This window comes from Cydia pomonella, chromosome 10 (assembly GCF_033807575.1).
Source record: "Cydia pomonella isolate Wapato2018A chromosome 10, ilCydPomo1, whole genome shotgun sequence".
NCBI classification, from domain to species: domain Eukaryota; kingdom Metazoa; phylum Arthropoda; class Insecta; order Lepidoptera; family Tortricidae; genus Cydia; species Cydia pomonella.
The window spans coordinates 2414180-2438463 of record NC_084712.1 but is presented as its reverse complement, the minus strand read 5'-3'; the positions used below and the strand labels follow the sequence as shown (position 1 = coordinate 2438463).

Below are 24284 nucleotides of genomic sequence, written 5' to 3'. Positions count from 1 at the left end.
TTAGGGTGTCAAACGTTTATGCCTTGTCCAACAGCGCTTCAAAATTTTACAATTAGTTAAAGTTTTGACATTGTTTTGATCCAATAAATGCGAGATTTAGATATTTGCGAGCAATCGTATCATATCTGTAACATAACCATAGCAAAATTTTGAATCTGAATAACGTTCTACTATTGTTAGGGTTTCGCACCAAAAAAGTACAAAAGAGAACCCTTATGGTGCGATTATGTCCGTCCATCCATCCGTCCATCTGTCACATTGCTAATAATATCTCGAGAACTACTTAAGCTATCGATCGTCACCCACGGATATTTGCAACACCAGCGGGGTTGCAAGCGTTGCCGGCCTTTGAGATTGGACTACGCTCTTTTCTTGTAGGTTTAAAGGTCGTATCGCTCCGGAAATATATCGCAGGTGACATTTCTGCAGAAACGTACAGTTGAGGACTGCCAGCCATCTAAGAGATAAAGATGAAATTGTCGCGTCGATATAAGATTAGATAATACTTTCAATACTTTGTTGGATCTGAGTTATCTACTTAGACAACTACTAAGTAACTAGCTGTTTAGCATGTAGCATGTTTTCCTCATCTGCATACATAGAAGGCATTCATTGTGGTCATTTGCATAGGTATACATCCTGTCGGTATGGTCTGTTATTTACCTCTACTTGAGTTGCTGTAATCATGGTATTGCTTACTGTATTGAGCTGTGCAATAAAGAGTATTTGTATTGTTTAGCTATCTTTATTTTTTTAATGTAAATATTAAGGTTTTTGTATTTTGGCGTGTTATTGGACTATTGAACTGCGATTGTATAAAATCCAAAAACAACTGACTTACTATATTCTTAAATTTTAGAAATGGGGCTTGATCGGAAGGTAACAAAATAAGACAAATTACATTCATTTATTTATTTTAAATTTTATTGCACATAAGAAAAGTATAACAGGCGGACTAGGTTCTCTGCTAGTCAACCATAGCGTAGAAAGAAAAAAAAACTAAATTATGAGCGAAATATTTCAATTGAACCTTTACTTAGCTTTTAGGCAATTTAAAGAAAAATAATTATTCGTATAGCATCATGAATTGTGTGTATATATACGACGACTGTGACATATATTTCGACGACCGTTCTGGCCTAGTGGGTAGTGACCCTGCTTATGAAGCCGATGGTGCCGGGTTCAAATCCTGGTAAGGGCATTTATTTGTGTGACGAGCGCTGATATTTGATGCTGAGTCTTGGGTGCTTTCTATGTATTTAAGTATTTATACATATAGTATATATATCGTTGTCTGAGTACCCACAACACCAGCCTTCTAAATCAATTTGTGTAATAATGTCCTATAATATTTATTTATTATTTATATATGATTTTGTTCTCAAGTAGGTATCTCAAAAATATCTTGACCATTTTGAAACAATTTTAATAGCTCATGCATGTGCTACTATAATGATGACATTTTATGCTGTTTTGTTCAGTACCCCTAGTGTAAATATTTTCGATAGCGAAACGTGACGTACGCGTTTGCGTTAAGTGTCATTTTGTATGAGATTTTTGACTTTCCAAAATGTCCCGTTTGGCGCGCTTTTCAAAAATCCATACAAAATGAGACTTAACGCAAACGCGTACGTCACGTTTCGCTATCGACTAAATTTACACTAGGGGTACTGGTCTGTACACGCGATAAAAACTAAACTATGCTAACTATATTTGAAATATATATTTTTTTATAAAAAATGCGGTTTTTCAGCATTCACGGCTAATCCCATTAGCCTCGCCTTACAAATAGTTTTGTATCGATATCGATAGCACGTGAGACGGTTATAAATTTAATTAATTACTATACTTCCTATCTTTAGGTCTTCTTCTTCTTCCTCGCGTTGTCCCGGCATTTTGCCACGGCTCATTGGAACCTGGGGTCCGCTTGACAACTAATCCCAAGATTTGGCGTAGGCACTAGTTTTTACGAAAGCGACTGCCATCTGACCTTCCAACCCAGAGGGTAAACTAGGCCTTGTTGGGATTAGTCCGGTCCTATCTTTAGGTATTTAAATAAAAGTAAACAAGTAATTTGTACATTTTCGGTTAGTTATAACATTTATTGGTTAACCAATCAAATACAAAACCGTCTGGATCTGTCACTGAGCGACCTGACTTTAACCTACATTATTTGATCATGTAATGTTTTCATCTACCCTCAACTGGCTTAAGGAGCCATTGGAGATTTGACCGATTTTGTTTACTTTTATTTAAATACCTAAAGATACAGAGTATAGCACCAGTACATTTTTGCCCCCGAAAACCCGGATTATGTTTATGTCCTTTCTACATACAGTCTTCAAAATGCTTATCCTTGACAATTCTCTAAAGGATTTTACGTCCTAAGTTTCATCCGCAGGTAATGTCCACCCTTCAGCCTTAGGTTGAAGGTGTCTGTAGTGAGTTGGGCAGGGATGGGTGTTCTTTCACAAGGCGACAGTTCCACATGCAGCAAGAGCTGGTAGATCATCACTTTCATCTCACATAAAGCGAATCGGGAGCCTGAAACATGAAAGTATTCCTTATAATCGTACTATTATTCGAATTCATGAAGGAATTTTCAGAATTGTTTCAAAGCTAAAGCCTCCACTTTCTTCCGCCACTTATCACGGTTGCGTTCCAAAACTGGTATTGTAGATATAGGTGACAAAGCCACGAAGCTCAAGTGGGGGCGGGAGACGTCTGCCGAATGCACCCTGACCAGTAGGCCAGATTGGCAACCGAATGGACACCGGAAATTAGCTGGAGCATAGGCAGACCAAAAAACGGTCAAATGCGAGTTCGATTACCTCGCGCACCGAGGGTTCCGTACAAACTTTCAATTTTACAAGCTTTTATTTAGTTTCACTTGTCCCGTTGTCTTTCGGTTTGTAGTATACTAAGAATAATTGTGTTCAGCGCCATCTATGGGAAAATTTGTAAGGTAATTTTAAGTTTAACTTACTAAACCCTACTCAGGGTCCATGTTGTGACAATTTAATTTAAGATAACATCTGTTTGTACCATGGAGTGCAATAAATAAATGAAATGAAAAAAAAAAATGGCTAACTAATTTGTGCGATCTGTATGTATGTATAATAATAATAATAAAATTCTTTATTGTGCACTACTAAAGAAAAACTCATAATACAAACAATACAATACAATACAATATGTATGTTGGTTTATCAGGAATTATTCTGTATCATGTGAACTGATTTCAATATTTTTTGTTTTATTTGAAAGAAGGTGTCTTTAGTGTAATATAATAGGAATTTCAACTATAATTAACGCCCGCAAACGAGATTAAATTGCAAATTAAATTAAAGTTATCAAGATAGAGGTCTGATTTTATTTTTCCTGTAACCTTTATAATAATGTTATTATGTCAAAATTTCATAATTTTTCATTCGTAAACGTCGGAGATAAGGGGGGGGGGGGGGTAGTATTTGTTTCATATTTTCCTTCATAAGTCTTCTTTTTCGGTATGGTACTAAGAAAAAATATTTTTTTTTATTATAATGTTCAATTTGAGCTCTTTCAAATGATACCTCACTTGACCTAGTAACTACATTTTAATAAATTGCCCCGTCTTTACATTAGGCATCTTCCATATTTAATATAAATAAAATAAAAAATTACACTTCCAATATGTCAGGGTTAGCGTTAATCATTACTATTCCAAATTCCAAATCGTTAGCTTAAGTACTTCTCGAGATATTCAGCAAAGTGACAGACGGACGGATGGACGCCCAGAGTCGCACCATAAGGGTTCCTTTTGTACCTTTTTGGTACGGAACCCTAAAAAGAGAAGGCGGGACGACTCAATACATTTTGCAGCGTCTGGCAACTCCAATGAATGTCTTACCAATACAGTTTCTTGGTCCCATTCCAAAAGGCATGTACGTCGAAGGTTTGATTTTGTGCTTATTTTCTTCGGAGAATCGCTCTGGATCAAACTTGAAGGGATCCGAGAAGTATTGAGGGTCGTGGTGGAATGCAGTTATGGGGATATTGAGGCTTTCACCGGCCTTCATCTGAAAATTCGAAGTATTGTGTGTAGCCCATTATGAGAAAAATGTGTTCTATATTTAATCTGAGTGAGTCTTTAGAATCTAAAGACTCACTAACTAAAGTTTAGATGGTTGTTTGGTCAGCATAATCCCTATCATGAGTGAAGCAAAATGTAATTTTCTACGGACCTCCATCTTAAGCATATTGCCACTCCTATTTAAAAAGGGTGTCACGTGTGTTCTTGGTGGAATCGGAATACAGAATCTGGCGCAGACAGTTAATGGAGTGACGAAGCCTTAAAAGACCTGTCCACCCTTGTAATACCCAACTGGCTTGGAGTGACGCAGAATAGGGCAGAGTGGCGCTCCCATGTGTCAGATATTGACAACTAATTCTAGGTAACTTACTATGTAATCGGTTGTAGCTTCGTCGTTTGGTTTTCCTAAGTTGTAATCCTTGATGCAAAGTCTGTCTGTCGCTATGGCTGCCGGCCAGCGCCGCAATGATTCTACAATATAGTAAATAGGTACGTTGAAAATAAAAAAGTTATGTTCAGTATTGATGTTCCTACTCCAGCACTTCCATTTGTTAATTAAATAAGTGTCAGATGTGTGAAAAATGTTGATCGTAACCAAGAGAGACTATCTCGTTCTTCGAAGACACATAGCCGATCGCCTGGGGGTATCGTGAGGATGCTATTCGGGTTTTTAGGCACTGTCGCGCGCGAAAGAATAACTAAGGCTTAAGTTGAATCGTGATTCAAGCCGAGCCGTGGCTCAAGATTTTAGAACCATAGATAGGTCGGAAGCTCCAGGTATCGCTGGAGCGTCCGTCCGACAATGATGGTGGAGGAGGATCTGTACGAACTCGGAGTCAACAATTGGGGACAAGTAGCGAAGGACTGAGAAAAATGGCGCTGTCATTTTTGATCACTGAGTAAGTAGGTAAGCCAAGTATTTTTCGATAATAATTATCTTCTATTCTGGTTGATATTTTTCCTTAATTGATGAGTTGAAGGAGTTTGTTTATCATTACGCGTGTTGTATCTTGTGTTTTTATTTAGCCATTAAAAACAAATACGTGAACGAACTCTAGAGTAGTAGAATAATTTCTTACCCGAAACCACCATATCCAGGTAACTCATCCTCTGCACAGACCCATAATCGAACCTGCCACTTTTCTCCTGGCCCCTGATCTCCTTGGCCAGCTTCTCCTGGACCTCAGGGTTGAGGGCCAGCTCATACATGAGAAAGGTCATGGCTGTGGAGACGGTCTCGAAGCCAGCGAGAAAGAAGATGACTGCTTGAGCGGTCAGATCTGTGTCTGACCAGGCTGATGAATAAGAAACCAATTCGATATTAAGTTAAGGTGTAGTGAGTTCCGATTCATTTTCAGAACACAACTCGCTGAGCACTGAGCCGAGGACGGCTGTTCGTGCCCAGGATCGCAAATATCATTGTAATTGAATTGTTATAGAAAGAAGGTGCGTTTTTGACCTATGGTCGTAATTATTTCCTTTCTAATAGCAAATCCTATCAATACCTCGAGTCACAGATTTCTTCCCAACATCAGACTCTTCAACAGTCGCAAATCCAGCATCAGCATCTTTATCTGAACTCTCGTCGTGAGTGAGTCGACCTGTAGACGAAAACAAACTAAAAGTGTGTTAGATATAAACAACAAGGAAACTAAATTATCACATAATATGAACTGAATTCCTTCTTGTAAGATATAGGACCAAATTCATAAGCATAGCTTGGTTTTAAAAAAGTACCAGAGCTAGTCATTCATTGAATATTGACGCAAACCAAAATGGGAAAAAACTGGATTGGTAATTTAGAAAAAAAAGATTGGTTAAATATAAAATATCCCGCGTATTTTATATTTAACTTAACTAATCTTTTATTTTCATAGTACTAAGTTTTATTAGGTACACGTATAAGTTCTAGTCGCTTTTTTCACGATAGTTAAACTAAGTCAACAGGTAGGTTAGGTTTATTCTGTTGCTTTAGATGCCCGGTTGCACCATACAGAAAAAGGAGCCTCGCGAGCGGGGTCCCGTCTTGATAGGATGTAAAGGATTTTTATTTGGAAAAACTAAAATTTGGAGAAAAATGCGATCTGGGGCCCAATTTTTGAATTTCGTTCACTCGATTTCGTATTCTCCCTTTAATAATATCTCCACTACTAGGCATTTAAATTTTACTAATAGAATTGAAAACGAGTGGTAAATTCCACTAGATTCCCAATTTCTATCGCTCCTACTTTAAAAATATCATTTCGCCGTTTTCTACAGATTTTCGAGTGATGAAATCGAGCGCTCGAAATTCAGAAATCAGACCCCTGAACCACCACCCGTAAGCGTAAGCGTGTATTGTGAAAATTAACGCCTGGTTAAAAAAACAAAATGCTGAACAGTGCGACTAGAGATTTTGCTTCCAGGAGCAAACGAGTTTGGAGGCCTGATCTAGCTATCTAATATGGTAACCAATTGAATGACTTTCCAATGGCTGCTATTCCTGATGGGGCAATACTCGTCAATTGAATACTAGGGCTTACCCTTCTTGGGTTCCATGAGGAGATGGATCATATCCGGCCGCACGATGCCGTGCTCTTCACAGTCCCTCATAGTGTCCATCACAAAATGGTTCTTGGCTTCGGTTAGGAGATGGATCATATCTGGCCGCACGATGCCATGTTCCTCGCGGTCCCTCATATTGTCCATCACCAGAAGGTTCTTGGCTTCTACGAGCAGATGGATCATATCCGGTCCCACGATGCCACACTAGTTCGTAGTTTCCACGCGAAGATGATCCATATTCAGTCACACGATTCCACGCTATGGCTTACCTTTCTTAGCTTCCATGAGCAGATGGATAATATCCGGTCGCACAATGTTACAATAAGGCTTACCCTTCTTTGCTTTCATAAGGAGATGGATCATAATATCCGGTTCGACGATGCCACATTAAGGCTTACCCTTCTTAGCTTCCATGAGGAGATGGATCATATCCGGTCGCACAATGCCGTGTTCCTCGCGGTCCCTCATTGTGTCCATCACCAGGTGGTTAAAGAAATCTCTAGTGCTGTCCGAGAAAATGGCAAGACCGAATTTCTGCAAAACAATCAAAGAAATGGGTCATTTTATTTAAAGTTGTATTATTATTTTTATTTCAATATCACTCTCACTTTTTCTAATCACGAGCTTTTTCATCCTCATTGGAGAATAAAAGGGTCCCATGACTTTACTTTCATTCTGTTACCAGTTTTCATAGACTTGAGCAAGGTCAAAGTCAAACGTGACGAACTATCATTACGAATTGCTCACCGCGAGCGACGGCGGCGGCGGCTGCAGTGAGAGTGAGAAGTACCCTCGCTTTCAGCTGGTAGTTTCTCGCCTCCCCTGCCGAATCTTCGACATAAAAATACGTGAGTTTTAATATTATTATATTTTATGTCAAGGTATCACGAAAGTTTCTTTGTTAAATTACTCTATGCTTCTTATCATATTTTTTATTGTATTTTATCATGAATTTATCCTTTTCAAACCTTCATAAGCCTTGGGAACGCCGAGTGACCAAAGAACTTGAGCATCTGCCAGAAAGTGAAGTTAGAAGCCACGTAGCCCATCTTGTAGAACTCGTTATTGGGCTCGGAGTGGGAGTCGACTCTTAGTCCAAACGCACAGGACGCTATGACGTCGTTGGCGTAGCGAGTTGCGAGGGCCCGGCAGTCCACGTCGATACTATCATCTGGAAATTTTGAGGTGAAGGGTTGGGGAAGGCGAGGTACAAATGCTGAGATAATTACAGTACCGCTACCCCAGTTTTGACACTGACATATTCGCTCACGTCTACGTCACTTTCTATACATCTCGCTTGCACTAATATGTGAGTACCTCTACTGGTGGTCGTAGCCATATGGGTGTCCCAAAAGTACGTTGACAAAGATTTTTACTGCGGTATATTGTTGATAATTTTACAGTACATAATGGTGCGTGCACAATACGTAACTATGTCGAAAATTTAAAAGGCCATACGTACTGTAAAACATTGTACGATACAAGTGCGAATTTCCTATTTTTCGCACTTATATCGTAATGTACTATTAACAAACGTTTGCGAGTTGGTATATTAGAATTAAAGGAGTATTTTGAAGACGATATGTTTCGTTTTAGTGAAATTAGTGTAGTTTTAATTTTTTAACGATATTTTGTAAAAGATGTGTAAGTAAGAAAAGTACATTTTTTTGGCAACTTATTTTTGGATCTTCTTGTAGATACGGACTTAGGTGGATAGAAAATTAATGACATTCATACAAAATTTTAGACAAAAGTGTCCAGCTGTCAGCTTTAAATAATAGTTCCAAATCTCTCCAGAGTAGCGCTAGAGTAGCTAAGAACCTAGGCGTTATTGACGGAGTGAAGTGCGGCTGTCTATGATTAGATTTTCTCTCAAGTATTCTAGGTATTGTAGCGCCACCTATTTATAGTTTTTTGTCGGACACTTTTTGGTATATGGAGATTTCGTTCCTTGCCTCTACCTTCCATAATACCTACATTACAAGCGCCAATTAATATTTGAAACTTTCATGTATACCTCGAAGAAAACTCATAAATTTTATGAATATCTTTTTGTATTAAGCTTTCAAACAACGAATTAGAATCATCATCATCATCATATCAGCCTATTATCGCCCACTGCTGAGCATAGGCCTCTCTTCTACGCCACTTATCCCGGTCCTGAGCTAATCCCATCCAGAATTGACCCGCAATCCAATCCAATCCAATCCACGCAATCCGCAAACTTCGGAACTAGAATAAACTAGAAATCAGACTAAATCTCGGAAATTACCCCACGATTATTGTGCCACAAGCGACTCATCTGTACAGCGATAGCACAGTCGCCATCAGATATATTGGAGCGGCCAAGGTGCTCACAAATATCTGAACACGCCACTATTGTGAAGGCGTTAAAGTGTGTGTTCAGATATGTTTGAGCACCTCGCCCGCTCCGATATGGCGACTGTGCAGCGCACATATTGTAATGATTCTGTAATGACTTACAAGAGGTTTGACAATTTGTATCCAATTAAAACTTTATTGACCAATCGCAATTTTTTTTTTGATAACGGGAAATTGTGTATTGGGTATAATATTCAAAGCTTCAGGCGGAGTATACTTATTTATAATATGTGTCAGATAAGATAATTGTGTCAGTCACATGGACCGTTTTTCGAAGTCAATAATTTACCGACTGAGAGCTTTGTCTTTAAATATTCCGTCGCTTCTTTTAAAGAAACTTACTTTCACTCTCTTTAAGCTGCCTCTTCAACGACACTATCATCTGGTCTCCCACCTCTACGATGAAAGGCACCATGTGCCTCATCTTGGAGCTGGTGAACGCTGGACTCAACATTGACCGCATGTCCTTCCATTCTTGACCTGAAAGTGAATTTAGTATGTTATGCTTATAACTTAACTATATTCCTATCATCTTCCTTATTGCTTATGGGAAGCCTGAGATCCGCGTGGTCACTAATCCCTAGAATTGGCGTAGGCACTAGTTTTTACGAAAACGACTGCCATCTGACCTCCACCCAGACCTTATTGGGAATTAGTCAGGTTTCCTTACAATGTTTTCCTTCACTGAAAAGCGACTGGTAAATATCAAATGATATTTCTTTTATAAGTTCCTAAAAACTCATTGGTCCAAGCCGGGGTTTGAACCCGCGACCTCTGGATTGCAGGTCGCCCGCTCTTACCGCTGGGCCACCAGCGCTTCATGCGCTTGCCTATAAATGAACTACAAGCAAGAATTTTTAACTGCCGACGCAAAAGAGGGTTGTAATAGTTTGACGCCAATGTCTGTCTGTGGCATCGTAGCTCTCCAACGGATGGACTGATTTCAATGCGGTTTTTTTACGCGAAAGCATCGTTCCTTGCGGTGGAGCTATGTTTGATAAAAATCGCTGCTTCCAAATAGCTGTGTTCCAAAATTATCTAAGGCATTTTAGGCATAAAATTAATTTATTGGCTAGTGGCATAGGGGGTTTTTAATTTATAAGTTATTTGGAAGATGTCAATGGATTCATCTTCCCGTGTGATTTAAATGTATCTAATAAACCCCACTTGCTGCGCTCGAGGTTAAATTTTGAAATCTTTCGCTTGCTCCGGTATCTACCTATGTAAGTACCTGATAAATTTAATGTGATTAAGGGTGCCTTTCGACCAGAGATGTGCTATGCTTGCTATGCTATGTTTTCATACGTTTGAAACACAGCTACAGCTACGTTTCAAATGTATGAAAACATAGCATAGCACAGCATAGCACATCTCTGATCGAAAGGCACCCTAAGTGCTATGCAATTATTACAAAAAATTTGTAAAGTTTTTATGTTAACCCCTCGGGCGGCAAAGCAATATTTTAAATATTTGCCCCGTGCGGCGCGCAGCCGCGAGGCGGCAAATTTTCCATATTAAAAATGGCGGCCGATGCACGCGCGGTTGTCGGAGTGCGTCCATTTCGAGGCACCTTTCTACACGAGGGGATAAAGCAAAAATGGAAAAAATCCTGTAAGAATCGAACTTGCGCCTATTTGCAACATCGGTCCGACCCCTACTACCAACTTGCAGACGTTCCTGCTTGACAAAAAAATAGTAAAAGTAAAGTTAAGTGAAATAAAAACTACACCTTTCAATGTAAACAAGGTCCTTCCAAACAGTGGGTCGATGTCAGTATTGACAGATAAAGCGTGATCCAAGAAGTGCTCGAAATCCTTAACAGCAATCTTCTTCAGCAGTTCCAGGTCTTTGACAACCAGTATGGGCTTGGTGAACTCGTATCTACCCACAAATCTGCAATTACCAATGAAATAAACATTTGACTTTGATTCTTATTATTGACGACCGGTCTGGCCTAGTCGGTACGGTAGTGACCCTGCCTATGAAGCCGATGGTCCCGGGTTCAAATCCTGGTAAGGGCATTTATTCGTGTGTTGAGCATGGATATTTGTTCCTGAGTCATGGGTGTTTTCTATTTATTTAAGTATTTATAAATATTTATATTATTATATATATCGTTGTCTAAGTACCCTCAATACAAGACTTATTGAGCTTACTGTGGGGTTTAGTCAATTTGTGTGCATAATGTTCTATAATATTTATTTATTTATTTTATTATTTCACTGATGTGTATTGTGTTTTTGTTAAATATCAAAAAGTGGCGTCATCTTACCGGGCACTACCTAAAGTTTATGGCGCCATCGCTCAAAACGATGCCGCTATACCTTTGGCCTTTGATCTAACAGATGGCGCCTCTTTTTGATATTTAACAAATTTAACACATATCAGTAAAAAACAAGCATTAAACTCAAACGGCGGCAAGTTTTAATTATTCCAAGATGGCAGTAAATTTACGTGGCTACAAAGTTTTCTTTGATAATACACCATTTCAAATTCTCTTTGTCCCTATTTACGTCATAGGCACAAACCTTTCTTTCGGATGTTCACAATACAATTCTGCAAAGAACTCCACCAAATGCTTCCGTCTGAACACAATGGATGCCATGTTGCCCAGCAGTGGGATCGTCGCCTTATGTTTGACCCCATACTGACTAAACCGAGAGTAGACTTGTCGGCAGTATAGGTAGAGAGCTGCTAAGATTGCTGCGAGCCATATGTAGAGGATCATCGTCTGGGAATGAGAGAATTTCTTATTTTATACCTTCAGAATAAAAACTAGTTCCGTTTGTAGTACGATAGATTTAAGTTTAAGCTACAAATAATGAATAAAAATGTCACATATAATTAAATTTAATTCAATATTTTGTTTCAGGCATGAAACCCATATTATGTTTGTGATACAATGTGATTATATAACAGTTTTTTTTAAACAATGAGTACCGGGAACCCGTTCGGCGGGTTGTCTGTTCATAGTCGCTTTCCTCTACAAAGCGGGAAAACGCTGGGATCGGCTACGAGCGTAGCGCTACGAAAACGTTGGTAGCGAATGTGTTAATCTTATTTAGTTAAGAACATTGTTACCGTATTACTGTGAATAAAATAGTTACAATACTTCATTATGCAGTTTATAATGAGTTTCACTTTACCTCAAGTAATTTTACTTAAGACGCAATCGTTTTTCATACAAATTTAGTCCTCATTTTCCTCTCTGGATATCAACATTATTGAAAATATTTTGACAGTTTGTTGTATATCAACCACATCTATGCCCCTACGTTTGATATTTTTCGATTTTTTAATTATTATAAGAGTTATAGTTAGATTTGTATAGTTGTTAGATTTGTAGCTGGCCCTCAACGGCTTATCTTTTGTCCATTGTCAACTAAAATGACGCGTGCCACTACCTGCAAAAAAAAGGGTCGTATAATTCTAATTGTCACCTGAGCGCGGGCTAGTCTACTCGTAACGCTCAAAAAACCAGTGTAGGTGTGCTCTCCGATAACGCGCTTTTGTTAAGCATATCGAGGACACATTTTAGGCTGGTTCGGTAGCGTTCGACTCGCCGGCACTCAGTAACCGTATAGGGACCACACAAGAACACACAAATTATTTTTACATTTTGAATCTTATTTCAATTACCATAGGAGTTGTAATTAAATAGCCGGTTAAAGTGACTGGGCCCTTTTTTTTGGAGGTAGTGGCACGTGCCGTTTTAGTTAACGATGGACAAAAGATAAGCCGTTGAGGGCCAGCTACAAATCTAACAACTATACCTAGGAACATTTAAAAATTTGTATGAAATCGGTTTCCGCTCCAAATTTTTACAATAATCAAGAAAATTAAAAAAGTGAACGTAGGGTTATAGCTATGGTTAATATACATCAAACTGTGTTGAAATATTTTCAGTAATGTTTGACGACCGGTTTGGCGTAGTGGGTAGTGACCCTGCCTACGAAGCTGATGGTCCCGGGTTCAAATCCTGGTAAGGGCATGTATTTGTGTGATGAGCATGGATATTTGTTCCTGAGTCATGGCTGTTTTCTATGTATTTAAGTATTTATAAATATTTATATATCGTTGTCTAAGTACCCTCAACACAAGCCTTATTGAGCTTACTGTGGGACAAATCAAAGGGTTCTTAAAAAGCGCAGCTGCCCAGTCTTGCCGCTCTTCTCAAACAGAGACGCTTGCGGTGGCTGGGGCATGTGCACCGGATGGAATCCTCTAGAATACCTCGACGTGTCTTGCTTGGTGCAGTTGCGTATGCTAAAAGGAACGTTGGAAGACCGATGCTGCGCTTTAAAGACTGTGTTAAGCGAGACATGTCAGCATTTGAAATCGACCACCATGCCTGGGAAACTTTAGCTGAAGACCGTGATGGATGGCGCAAGCGTGTTGTGGAGGGGAGAAAGATATGCGACCAAGCCTGGTTTACTACATTAGATAGCAGAAGGTATCGCAGAAAGCAAATCGGGACTGGAACCTCGGGTGGCATGAGCTTTCTCTGCCAAAAATGTGGGAGGTCGTGCCGCTCACGCATCGGCCTCCACAGTCACCAACCCCGTTGTCTAAACAGCAATGCTTAAATCGTCTGCAATAGACGCAAAGACCTGTGATGATTACCTATAAGATTTACAGATTTCGCTCAATTTCAAATGTACTGTATACACTACCTATGTAACGAAAGGAAAGGCAAATAAGAGACCTATTAATATTTAGGTCATACTGAGCAACTTTTACTATAGGATCACCCTCAAATTGCGAAAAAAAAATTACTCTCCCATAAGAAATTGAAATCCAAAAATTAAAATACTTCACAGCAATCGAGTAACGAAAAAAAGTGTTTTTTTAGACAATGTTTAAAAAATAAGTGTTCATTTCCTTCAGAATCCAGTAGACCAGAATGGAGATAAAAGATTGAAGAACCGATAGCCGTTTGTCTTATAATTCTATCTACAGTGCAAATATAGGAGTAACGACTCAAAACTAGTCAAAAATCGATGAATACCGCGGGGAGCCCCTTAATGGGTCTCTTTCTTTGCCTTTCGGTCTTTTACATACTGTATACTTGAACTGTTGTGAGTTACTGGGGCTACGCTACGTTGAATCTTGAGGTCTTATCCTTAACCTGAGACCTTAGAAAATTAAAGTGTCGGACGCCTCGGTCTGGACCCGGGCAATTCTATCCTGAGTCATCCTTAGGAAACCTTGAAAATGTGATATGCATAAAGTAATTTGATACAGGTATTATATAACAAAGGTAAACTGGTAAGTATTAAATGAATATGTATGTCTTTTGAATAGACAGACACTTGGGAAAGGTAACCAGCGTGGGAATGGCCTAGACAACCTTTGGATGAAGACAACGCATGAGCAGTTATAACGGTACCACGGAATAAATAATAGTAGAACCGTACAGAATCGAGTTCTCCCTTTCTAATCTATGGAATTATCCCTTTCGGCTATTTAGGGTTGTCAAAATTCATGTAATTATCTTATCTGTGGTTGTAAACGCAAAGAAACGTCAAGTTTTGTCAACCCTAATTATTGCTCGGAGCAATGCTGGGCCGAACGGAGACAAGAAAGCCCGAACGCTCTAGTTTCTTCTCCCTGACGGTACTGTTCGGATTGAATCTACACCAACATTAGTTCTTCAGTACTGCAGCGCGACAGTACTGTCGACTGCATTGCTGCAAATGTCAAAATTCCGGGCAGCGCCATCTTTCGACATTTGTGGCAATGTCGCGCTGCAATAGGTACTGCTGCGGTCTACTTCATTACTGCAAAAAAAGTCAAATTTTACTGGGCTCGGAACCGATATTGAAATATAGTTCGTGTCATCCACGATGACGCGCAGATTTGTAAAGTCTAACCTATAATAACATGGCAATACGAGTCAAGGCAGGCGTCTTCGTGAATGACACGATACCTGTAATGTTCCAAAACCGTTATATTATTTGAATTATTGCGCTCATTAAAAACCGGTTAATTCATGGAAAGCGAACTAAAAAAATACGTTCTCTCTCATAACCGATAAGAAGAGGGAACGGAATTTTATGGTTCGTGGAGAACGATATAATCCGGTTATTCTCGGATAAACTCATTGTCATACATGAATGATGAAAGTCATAGCAATACTTACTCGTTCCATCTCGCTTAGATATTTTCAATTTGGTCGGTTCCACAATAAAGGAAGGCGAACGAATTTGGCATAAACCGGTATCTCAATAGCACAGTTCAATTTAATCGGTGACTAGGTACTAACGGAAATGAAATCCTTTTCATTTTCGGATGAATCAACGAAACCGGTTTGAAAACTAAAATGGTTTCCGAGCCCTCAAATTTTATATAAACTTCTTGATAAAAATTACCTACTTTATCAAAATAAAATCAAAACAGTTTTCAAACTTGAATCGGATCGTTGTTGTCATCAAAACACTACGTAGATAACCTTGAATGTAATTGACCAGATTCTAATCACAAATACTGGAAGGCACAATCAAATACAGACTTTATTCTCATAACAATAAGGTTTGCTACTGATCTACGACTTCAATGCTGATTCATCTTTGTTTATAAACAAAACTACCTATTTATACGTTCGCCGCCTCGCACCTCGGCCGGACGGTGCGGACAGCCGGCGCTGCGGCAGAGTTGGCAGCATTGAGAAAGAGGGCAAAATACTCTGTTCTGGAAGCGAATTATTATTTTGTATTATTATTCTCTCCTTCGAGACAACGGGGTGTTGGGGGTCTGACGCCATAGCGTTTATTAGGGAAGTGGGACGTAGGATTAGGGAGAAGACCTCTGAGGCCCGCGCGTGTTCGTACCTGGTGCAGAGGTTGGCCATCGCTATCCAGCGCGGTAACGCGGCAAGTGTGATGGGCACCTTTGCACCCGGTGCAGCTTACGGAGGTCTTTTAGAATAAGATAGTTTATTGAGCATTGTACTCGTAGTTTATTTGTATATTATTGTTTTGTGTGTATTTGTTTCTAATTGTATTTGTGTGTAATATAATATTCTACTTTTGTAATACTTATCTTAAATAACTATTTTTCATTTTTTTTCCTATTTATAGTATATTTGTAAATTTAAAATGGCTTATAATAAAAGTGATCAAAACTTACTTGTTTAACTGGTTGTCATAACGATGTACTAGGACGATAAACTGACATACTTAGGTATTTTTACTTCCTTATTTGTAAAATGATTCACTATTTGGAGTTAGATTCAGTCCGTCTACGGTTTGCACGACGGATCTGAAATGTATGGGAAGATCCGGGTATCCAGATCTAGATCTGGATAATTTAATACATTTCGTGACAAAGTGAGGCAGTGTAATGATGAAATTGCCACACTTTGTCATAGCAAATGCTGTGCAGAATTAGCTTGGTCCGACTTTAATTCTATCGATGTGATAAATGGATTAAAAATTAACCTACTTTCTAATTTATTTGTATTTAGTATTTAAGGTTATTATTATACTTAGTTCATAAAGTTTTTTTTTTGTGGCCATTGGCAATAATAGTTATTTGTACAACAAGAGAGCAAAGTTTGATATTTGTTCGAGTGCTTATTTTGAGTCTCGTGCAAGCGAAAGATTCTATAATAGATTTCAAAATCTAATTTAGAATCTTGAGCGTAGTAAGGGACTCAAAAGCGCACGAGATGTAAATAACTTTGATCTCGTCTAGTAGGTACACAAAAATTTTCAAGTGTCGGCAGTTAGAACATATTTGGAAGGTAAAAATACAACCTGAAAAAATGTAATCCGTCTTCATCACTATTTCACTCATGTTTTCTGAAGGAAAACAAAACGATAGAAATTTTAATAAAATTATACGAAAATAATGAAATAACGAACATCAATTGACAGTTCAATAGACAATTTTTTTTTTGTAAAAAAAAAAACTTTGTAAGATACGGTCCGAATTGCGGATACTACTATTGGTCAACCTTAGTATTGATCGTTAAAAGTATAATTATTTACTTTGCGTAACAATTGCGTAAATTTTTATAAGTTCATTGTTTTGATTGTATAATATGGTGTTTCTATTAAATTTTAAACTTATTTCATTCATTAATTATTACCAATGAAGACTCGTAGGATGTTTTGGAACGATGCTGTCTGACTTATTTCGGAGGTCTATTATAAATAGTCAATAGACCGTTGAATTACGTATGAACATTTTTGTCTCTTTCTTTTTTCTAATGACGTGAAAGGGACAAAGACAATAGAATCTAAATATTTCGAACTTGTATTAGGCTCCGTACGTTGAAATTACATTCGATATAAAGGTCACTTGAATGTTATTTTGTCTCACTCAGTGAGCAAAAGTACAAGTTCAGAGCCATAGTGAACAGTAGTAATACCAAAACAAAGTTGATTTTTAGTAAAAAAAATTGTAATTAGTGAGTTTTGGTTGCCACCCTGACGATTTGTACAAAACAAACTCACCTGGTGCTGACAAAATCAAACAGTTTAGATATATGGCACTCGCACTCAATTTTTTTTGTCTTATTATTTTTTTTTATATAAAAACAATTTTATTGATCAATTACATTCAATTTAATACCGACAATAATTATATCGTTACTATCGCTCTCGCTCGTTCACAGATAAGATAAAGCTAATCTGATGCACTTAAATGTATTTGAATTGATTGCTAGCGTAACGTCCGTCGGAGTTGAAGGCCAGAAGAGAACTGGTATTTAATCGTACTCAGATCAAACATGAAGATAGATGTGTGGACATCCTATTATTAGGATGACCTCCACGTAACTCTATGCGCAGGAACTTAACTATATACTTAAGGCAGTTTGTCATCGTGTAGTGAATGGTCAACACTCGAAGAGGTAAATGAATTTTACCTCCTAAATCCCAGCCTAACAACAAAAAAACTTACCATAACCTTTACTTGCACTAATGATCACGAAGCAAAGCCCTATCGGCGAAACCATAAAAAACAGAGGTTTATATTACATTTAAGTACTTTTTTTTACAGTTATTCATGAAAGAGGTTATGGATTTAATAAAACAACAATATTTTTAGCACTTAATTTATTTAACTACCCTTCAACATTACTGTGGCCGGGAAACGAAGGGTTGCTAAGTAGATAAATGGATAGGGATACGCAGCCAGCAACCCCGTTTCTCGTCGAGATTTGTATAGTGCTTTTCTCAAAGTTGCAATGAAATAATAAATAACAAAAAAAAAATAGTCAATTTGTTTTATTCGTAGGTTTACACAGCTAAAACAAATTACGAATCTAACACTGTGTCACAATTTGTCGTTTCAAAACAAAAGAAGGTTGCTTTACAGGCCTAGGTGTGTAAACCTGTATGAGATTCCTTTAAATATCATCTTCACTCAGCGCACCGTATGTACTATACGTAGTGTTTCCGGACCTAATTTGAAGTAAGTCGTGTCAACGTAATTATTAAGCCTATTTATGTAGATACGAATTTTATTCTAATATAAATATAAGAGAGTAGAGCCTGCACGATCCCACAGTCAAACCGTGTAAACTGTTTTGTGGGACTCCGTATCTGTTTAAGATTTATCTTTTTATGTTAATAATAATAATAAAAAAAACATTTTATTGCAAGTTTGAGAAAAACTTGTTATTATCAATACTACACAAACACTACATTTAACATTTTACCTGCTAAATAGATTCCGTTATAAGTGTTAGTTATATTATTGACTATTTACAAAATTCTTTGATTTGAGCCCGGGATAGACTAGGACATTTTTCCCACGACACGTGAAGGCGCCGCGACGTTGCCAGCCCTCTCTTGACATGTTGGGCGACATCATAAAGTAAAGCCTGCCTGAAAGGATTAGATCATCATTATCATAAGGAGCTTCTCGATTAATCTCACAAGTACCTAGAGCATTGTGTAGCCGTACTAATAGGTTTTACCTGACAATCCTACTGTCACATAGCGCCATCTAGTGGTGTTAGCGTAACTTCGTTGTTTTTTTTATTTCTCTTAGTGTTATTTTTTTTTTAGAAATATGAAACATGATTTAATTTAATTAGTTTGGTTACAAATATAAATAGTTGTATTTCAGCATTTCTTTATGGATATTGTGTCGTTAGGTAATGAAACCTACATGTTTTAAAAGGTAGCACAATTGGACTGACAACACACAGTTCTGGCTGAAAAGAGCACTAAATTTGAAATGTAGGGAAAAAAAGAAGGAGAAGAAAAGACGGCGTGGGTTAGTGTCAGAATACTGATTTGTTACAAAATTAAAATAGATATTTATAAAACTCAGCGTGGAAATTTATTGTCGCCATACGAGTATATAGTTCCGGAGATTCAGATTTTGGTTTCTGGGTAAGCAATTCCCACAAAGTGTTTTCATTGCAAAACAGCTTAATCCAAATTCGGAAGACTAAGTAATTTATTCTTTCCAGATTTTAATAGGTCGAGGCAAATGTTGCTTTCCTTTGCCAAGTTGCTGAGGAAAGAGGAGCGTGCCCTTGAGCGTGGCAGGCTGATGTAAGAGACGGGTCTTCTCTTCGTCCAGTTCGGGACGCCTTCACGGCCATTGTTACGAGTTCCAACCCAAATGCTAATTTTGACTGCAGCAGACTTTTTCTGTCGTCTGTCTTGTTCGTCAGGCGGAATGCAGAGGAGTTAATTCGGAGGAATAAACATCGTCTGTGGCAGCAGGTATGTGTTGGCCCTTTGAAAACTTTAGGAAATCCTTAGGAAATCCTTTGGAAACCCTTAGAAAACCCTTAGGTAGCCCTTAAGGAGCTCATAGTTTACTTGTAGAACAAGTTTTGTCATTGTCAAAGATCGGTAACCTTTTGCTTTTGTCACATTTATAATGAATAATTTTAATATCATAATCAAGGTTTACTAAGGTCTGATGGACAGTGTTGCTCGCCAAATTTAATGCTTAGGTGTAACTTTTCATATAATAATTACCAGAATAAAATTTAATTAAACAACTCGTTTGTTGGTGATTTATCCTTTAGTGTAAGAATACAGATATTAATGAACCAACAGCTCTACCGTTAGCAGTCTGAGCTAGAAGTTGAATTTTAGGGTATGTAGGAGTTTTGAAAGAAGAAATAAAACAACTATCAAGTGAACTCTTGTGTTTTCTTTCCTTTACTACATCCCTAGGTATTATGTAACCAGCCGGGTACCTACATTTCATAGATTTACAGGTTACATAATTGGCGCCCACAAGGAATCTGTATTTTAAAATTCAATTTCTAAGGATAAACCATCAATTTTAAGTATTAAAGTGGCAAACAAGACATTTTTCAAAGTATCTACTATATTCTATAGTTGTAGACAGGGCCAACACAGTAGTATTTGAGTATATTTATAAATAGAACCAATTGTTGCCAATCAATGTTTTTATTTCTTTATGTGTAATTGTTGAAGTGATTCTATAATATTCTGATCAGTAAAACGGTTCACTTTGTATGGTAGGCAATATAAAATACTAAACATAATTTGTGTGTGTATGTGCAAAATATGAATTTAATCTGTGTGTAAAAAAATACTGTAAAATTTAATTGAAATTAAGTGATACATTCAATTAACATATTTTGTGAAGTTTAAACCACCAATTTTACAAATAATTCAAATTGATAATTTTCTCCATTGAAAATAGTAGGGTTCTTTGAAGCAAAATAATTCAGTAGGTAAATATTGACATTTGGAATTATTGTTTTTTTTAGCATTTGATAATATACACATTTAGCAGTGTACAGCTTGTTGGTTAACTTTTCATAATGGAGAAGAGAGAGATTTCAGTTAATCCTTTGTGCAAGGAGGATCTTATTTATGAAGTTGAAATTAGGTCAGAATCTCCGGCTTCTACAGTAGACTTGCTTAAAAAACAACTTAAAAGTTTATTAAAAGACTGTCCACCTGATTCCATAGTGGAAACAGAACTTGACCCGGCCACTGAATCTAAAATAATAGCGGCTAAATTATTAGATTTGGATAATTTATGGAAAAAGTATGAACAATCAAGAGAAAATTACACTTTTATTAAGGCAAAAGCATTGGCTTATCACTTATTTCACAGAATTTCTAGGGTTCGACCAGAGGATACAGGTACACAAACACAAATAAAGGCAAGTAAACAAACACTTGACAGTTTTTTGAATAAGTTTGATAACGTCGGTAAGGTGACTTCTTTGTTAACAACAGGTGAAGGTTCTTCTGGTAATTTTGTGGAAGAACAAGTTGTGTCAGAGTCGGATCGTGGTCATAAAAGTATTTTGAAATGGAATCTCAAGTTCAATGGACACACAGATCCGAAGACTTTTTTTGGAAAATGTTCAAGATCTTCAGCAGGCTGATGGAGTTACAGATTCCAAACTTTTGTACTCTGCAGCCAGGTTGTTCTCGGATCAGGCTCTTATATGGTTCCGTGCAAACAGGAATAAGGTATCATCTTGGCAAGAACTTGCAGTATTGTTGTTAAGTGATTTCCAGGATCCAGAGTATGATTATAAGTTAGCAAATGAGATTCGTGTTCGTACGCAAGGAGAAGATGAGCCACTTCATCTTTATTTTGCATTAATGTCAGGAATGTTTAATAGGCTGAGTACGCCTTTATCTGAAAAAGAAAAATTGGATATTTTACAAAGGAATATACGTCCGTTTTACACTCAACAGTTAGCCTTGGTGGATATCAGTTCAATAAAGGAATTGCAGGAAAAATGTAGGATTATTGAAGTTACTAGGCAGCGTTGTTTAAACTTTAAAGAACCACAGAAGAATAATTATGCAGTTATCTCACCTGAATTCTTGTATAAACCACAAAAGAAAACACAGCCAGGAGTTTCGGCTGTTTCTTCTTTTAATCAATCAGATCCATCTAATTGCATTAGTCATTCTTTCAGTAATAATAAGTACAAATTTGAAGAAAAACAAATATCAAATAACGCATCCAATGATGTACCACAGAGTTCACAGACGTCTACGGCAGATATGTCAAAGTCAAATGGAGGCGAGGTACGTTCGAATACTAGGAAGGTTTGTTTTAAGTGCGGGAAATCAAATCATAATTTTAAAAAATGCATTCAACGTGGTTGTTTTAAGTGCGGTAAAGACGATCATTTTAAAGCGGATTGTCCTCAAATGAAGAACAAGGACCAAAAAAACTAGTGGACGACTGTGACAATAGCACGCAAAACATGCAGGTTTTGGCGGCGATTGAAAAATATTACAGCTACGGATCAATTGCCACAGTCTTATTTGCTACTAATGAGGACGATATTAGGCCTTATCTTCAAGTAAGTGTAGGGAAACAACAGGTTATAGGATTGTTAGATTCTGGAGCTTGCGTTTCTTTGTTAGGAAATTCATCTCACACTTATTTTGAAAAGCTCGGATTTAATTTGGTTAAAAAAAATCAAGTTTCTTGCACAGTTGCTGACGGATTTAAAGTAGAGTCGTTAGGGGTAATTTATTTACCGGTCACTTTTAATAATGTAACTCATATAATTAAGTTTCATGTCGTACCATCAATAGTTTCAGATGTAATTTTCGGTTGTGATTTTTGGAAAGCGTTTAGGCTAGCGCCTGAAATTTTTAGTAATATTGATTACAGGAAAGCTCCAAAAACATTTTATAGTTATCAAATTGATGAAAAACAAATTCACACGCTAACATCATTTGATAATTTAATGCCGTTTCAAAGGGAATTAGCATTGTCAGTAATTAAGAGATTTGAAGACATTTCAGCGGAAAACAAAGGTTTGGGTAGGACGACTTTAATTGAACACGTGATAGACACAGGCGATGCCTTACCAATCAAGGCTAAGCAGTATCCTCTTTCGCCAGAAAAAAGAGTTGCTTTAAATAAAGAATTGGATAGAATGCTTGAGCTTGATGTGGTAACTGCTACTGAAAGTCCTTGGAATAATCCGGTCATTTTAGTTAAGAAATCAAACGGTGACTGGCGGTTTTGTTTGGATTGTCGGAGATTAAACTCTGTTACTAAGGCTGATTCATATGCTATTCCATATATACCACAAATTTTAGATAGCCTTAAGGAGGCAAGATTTTTATCATCTTTGGATTTATCATCAAGTTTTTGGCAAATACCATTGAATAAAGATTCTCAAGATAAAACCACCTTCAATGTTGTTGGCAGGGGGGCCTTTAAATTTAAGGTTATGCCTTTTGGCATTTGCGGGGCACCTGCGAGGCAGCAACGGTTAATGGATATGCTTTTTCATCAAAATTTTTGTTCAGATGTAGAGAATGGTAAGGTATTTTGTTATATTGATGATATTGTTATTTGTTCATCAGATTTCGATACACATTTGTTACTTTTGAATCGAGTTCTTGAAAAATTAAAGTTAGCAAATTTAACTATAAATCGTAAAAAATGTAATTTTTTCCGAAGCTCATTGAAGTATTTAGGTTATGTGGTCGACGAAAATGGGTTGCGGACCGATCCTGATAAGGTGTCTTCTATCTTGAACTTTCGTACTCCGTCATCAGCTCGTGATGTTAAAGTATTTCTCGGCACTTGCTCGTGGTACAGACGGTTTATTCGTAATTTTTCGACAATTGCTGCCCCATTGAACAGATTAACAGTTAAAAGGGGAAAACATGAGCTTAAATTTAGTTGGTCGGATGAAGCGGAGCAATCGTTCATTAAGTTGAAGGAAGCACTTGTGTCAGCACCAATATTAGCTGTGCCGGACTTTGAGAAGCCTTTTGCTGTTCACTGTGACGCATCTGCTTATGGCCTTGGTGGTATGCTATCACAAGAAATAGAGGGTAAAGATCACCCTATAGCTTATGTCAGCAGGTCGCTAAACAAAGCTGAGATGAACTATAGCGCTACAGAAAGAGAGGCGTTAGCAGTGATATTTGCAGTGGAAAAATTTCAGGCTTATTTAGGCACAAGCAAATTTAAGGTTATCACGGATCATGCATCATTAAAGTGGTTTTTTAAAATTAGAAAATCCGTCAGGCAGGTTAGCACGTTGGGGGTGTAGATTGTCTCAGTTTAACTTCGAGATAGAACATAGGAAGGGCACTGACAATGTGGTTCCTGATGCATTGTCAAGACTCTTGACGGTTAATGTTATTAACACGACTCAACAAGATACAGTAGAAGATGTATGGTATGATAAAATTTTCAAAACATGTCAAGAATATCCTGCGAATGTACCAAATTTTCAAATCATAGACCAAAAACTGTATCGCTACAGTAAAGGTAAATATAGTTTAACATCAGAGTTTGATTGGAAGGAAGTGGTAAGGAAAGAACACAGACG

At 37.6% G+C, this 24284-nt stretch overlaps 1 protein-coding gene across 1 annotated transcript in view; it reads right to left on the bottom strand.

The window, feature by feature from the left end:
• Nucleotides 1–15244, bottom strand: part of LOC133521732 (uncharacterized) — a 33516-nt gene extending 18272 nt beyond the window's left edge. Inside the window, exons 1-12 of the mRNA XM_061856799.1 lie at nucleotides 15141–15244; nucleotides 11527–11729; nucleotides 10728–10891; nucleotides 9341–9478; nucleotides 7585–7787; nucleotides 7015–7150; nucleotides 5578–5673; nucleotides 5152–5367; nucleotides 4443–4543; nucleotides 3890–4058; nucleotides 2382–2544; nucleotides 307–457 (exon numbers count right to left, since the gene is read on the bottom strand). Coding sequence (XP_061712783.1) covers nucleotides 307–457; nucleotides 2382–2544; nucleotides 3890–4058; nucleotides 4443–4543; nucleotides 5152–5367; nucleotides 5578–5673; nucleotides 7015–7150; nucleotides 7585–7787; nucleotides 9341–9478; nucleotides 10728–10891; nucleotides 11527–11729; nucleotides 15141–15149 — 1749 coding nt within the window. The 5' untranslated portion in view covers nucleotides 15150–15244. The remainder of the gene's footprint in view (nucleotides 1–306; nucleotides 458–2381; nucleotides 2545–3889; nucleotides 4059–4442; nucleotides 4544–5151; nucleotides 5368–5577; nucleotides 5674–7014; nucleotides 7151–7584; nucleotides 7788–9340; nucleotides 9479–10727; nucleotides 10892–11526; nucleotides 11730–15140) is intronic.
• Nucleotides 15245–24284: the final 9040 nt, after the last annotated feature.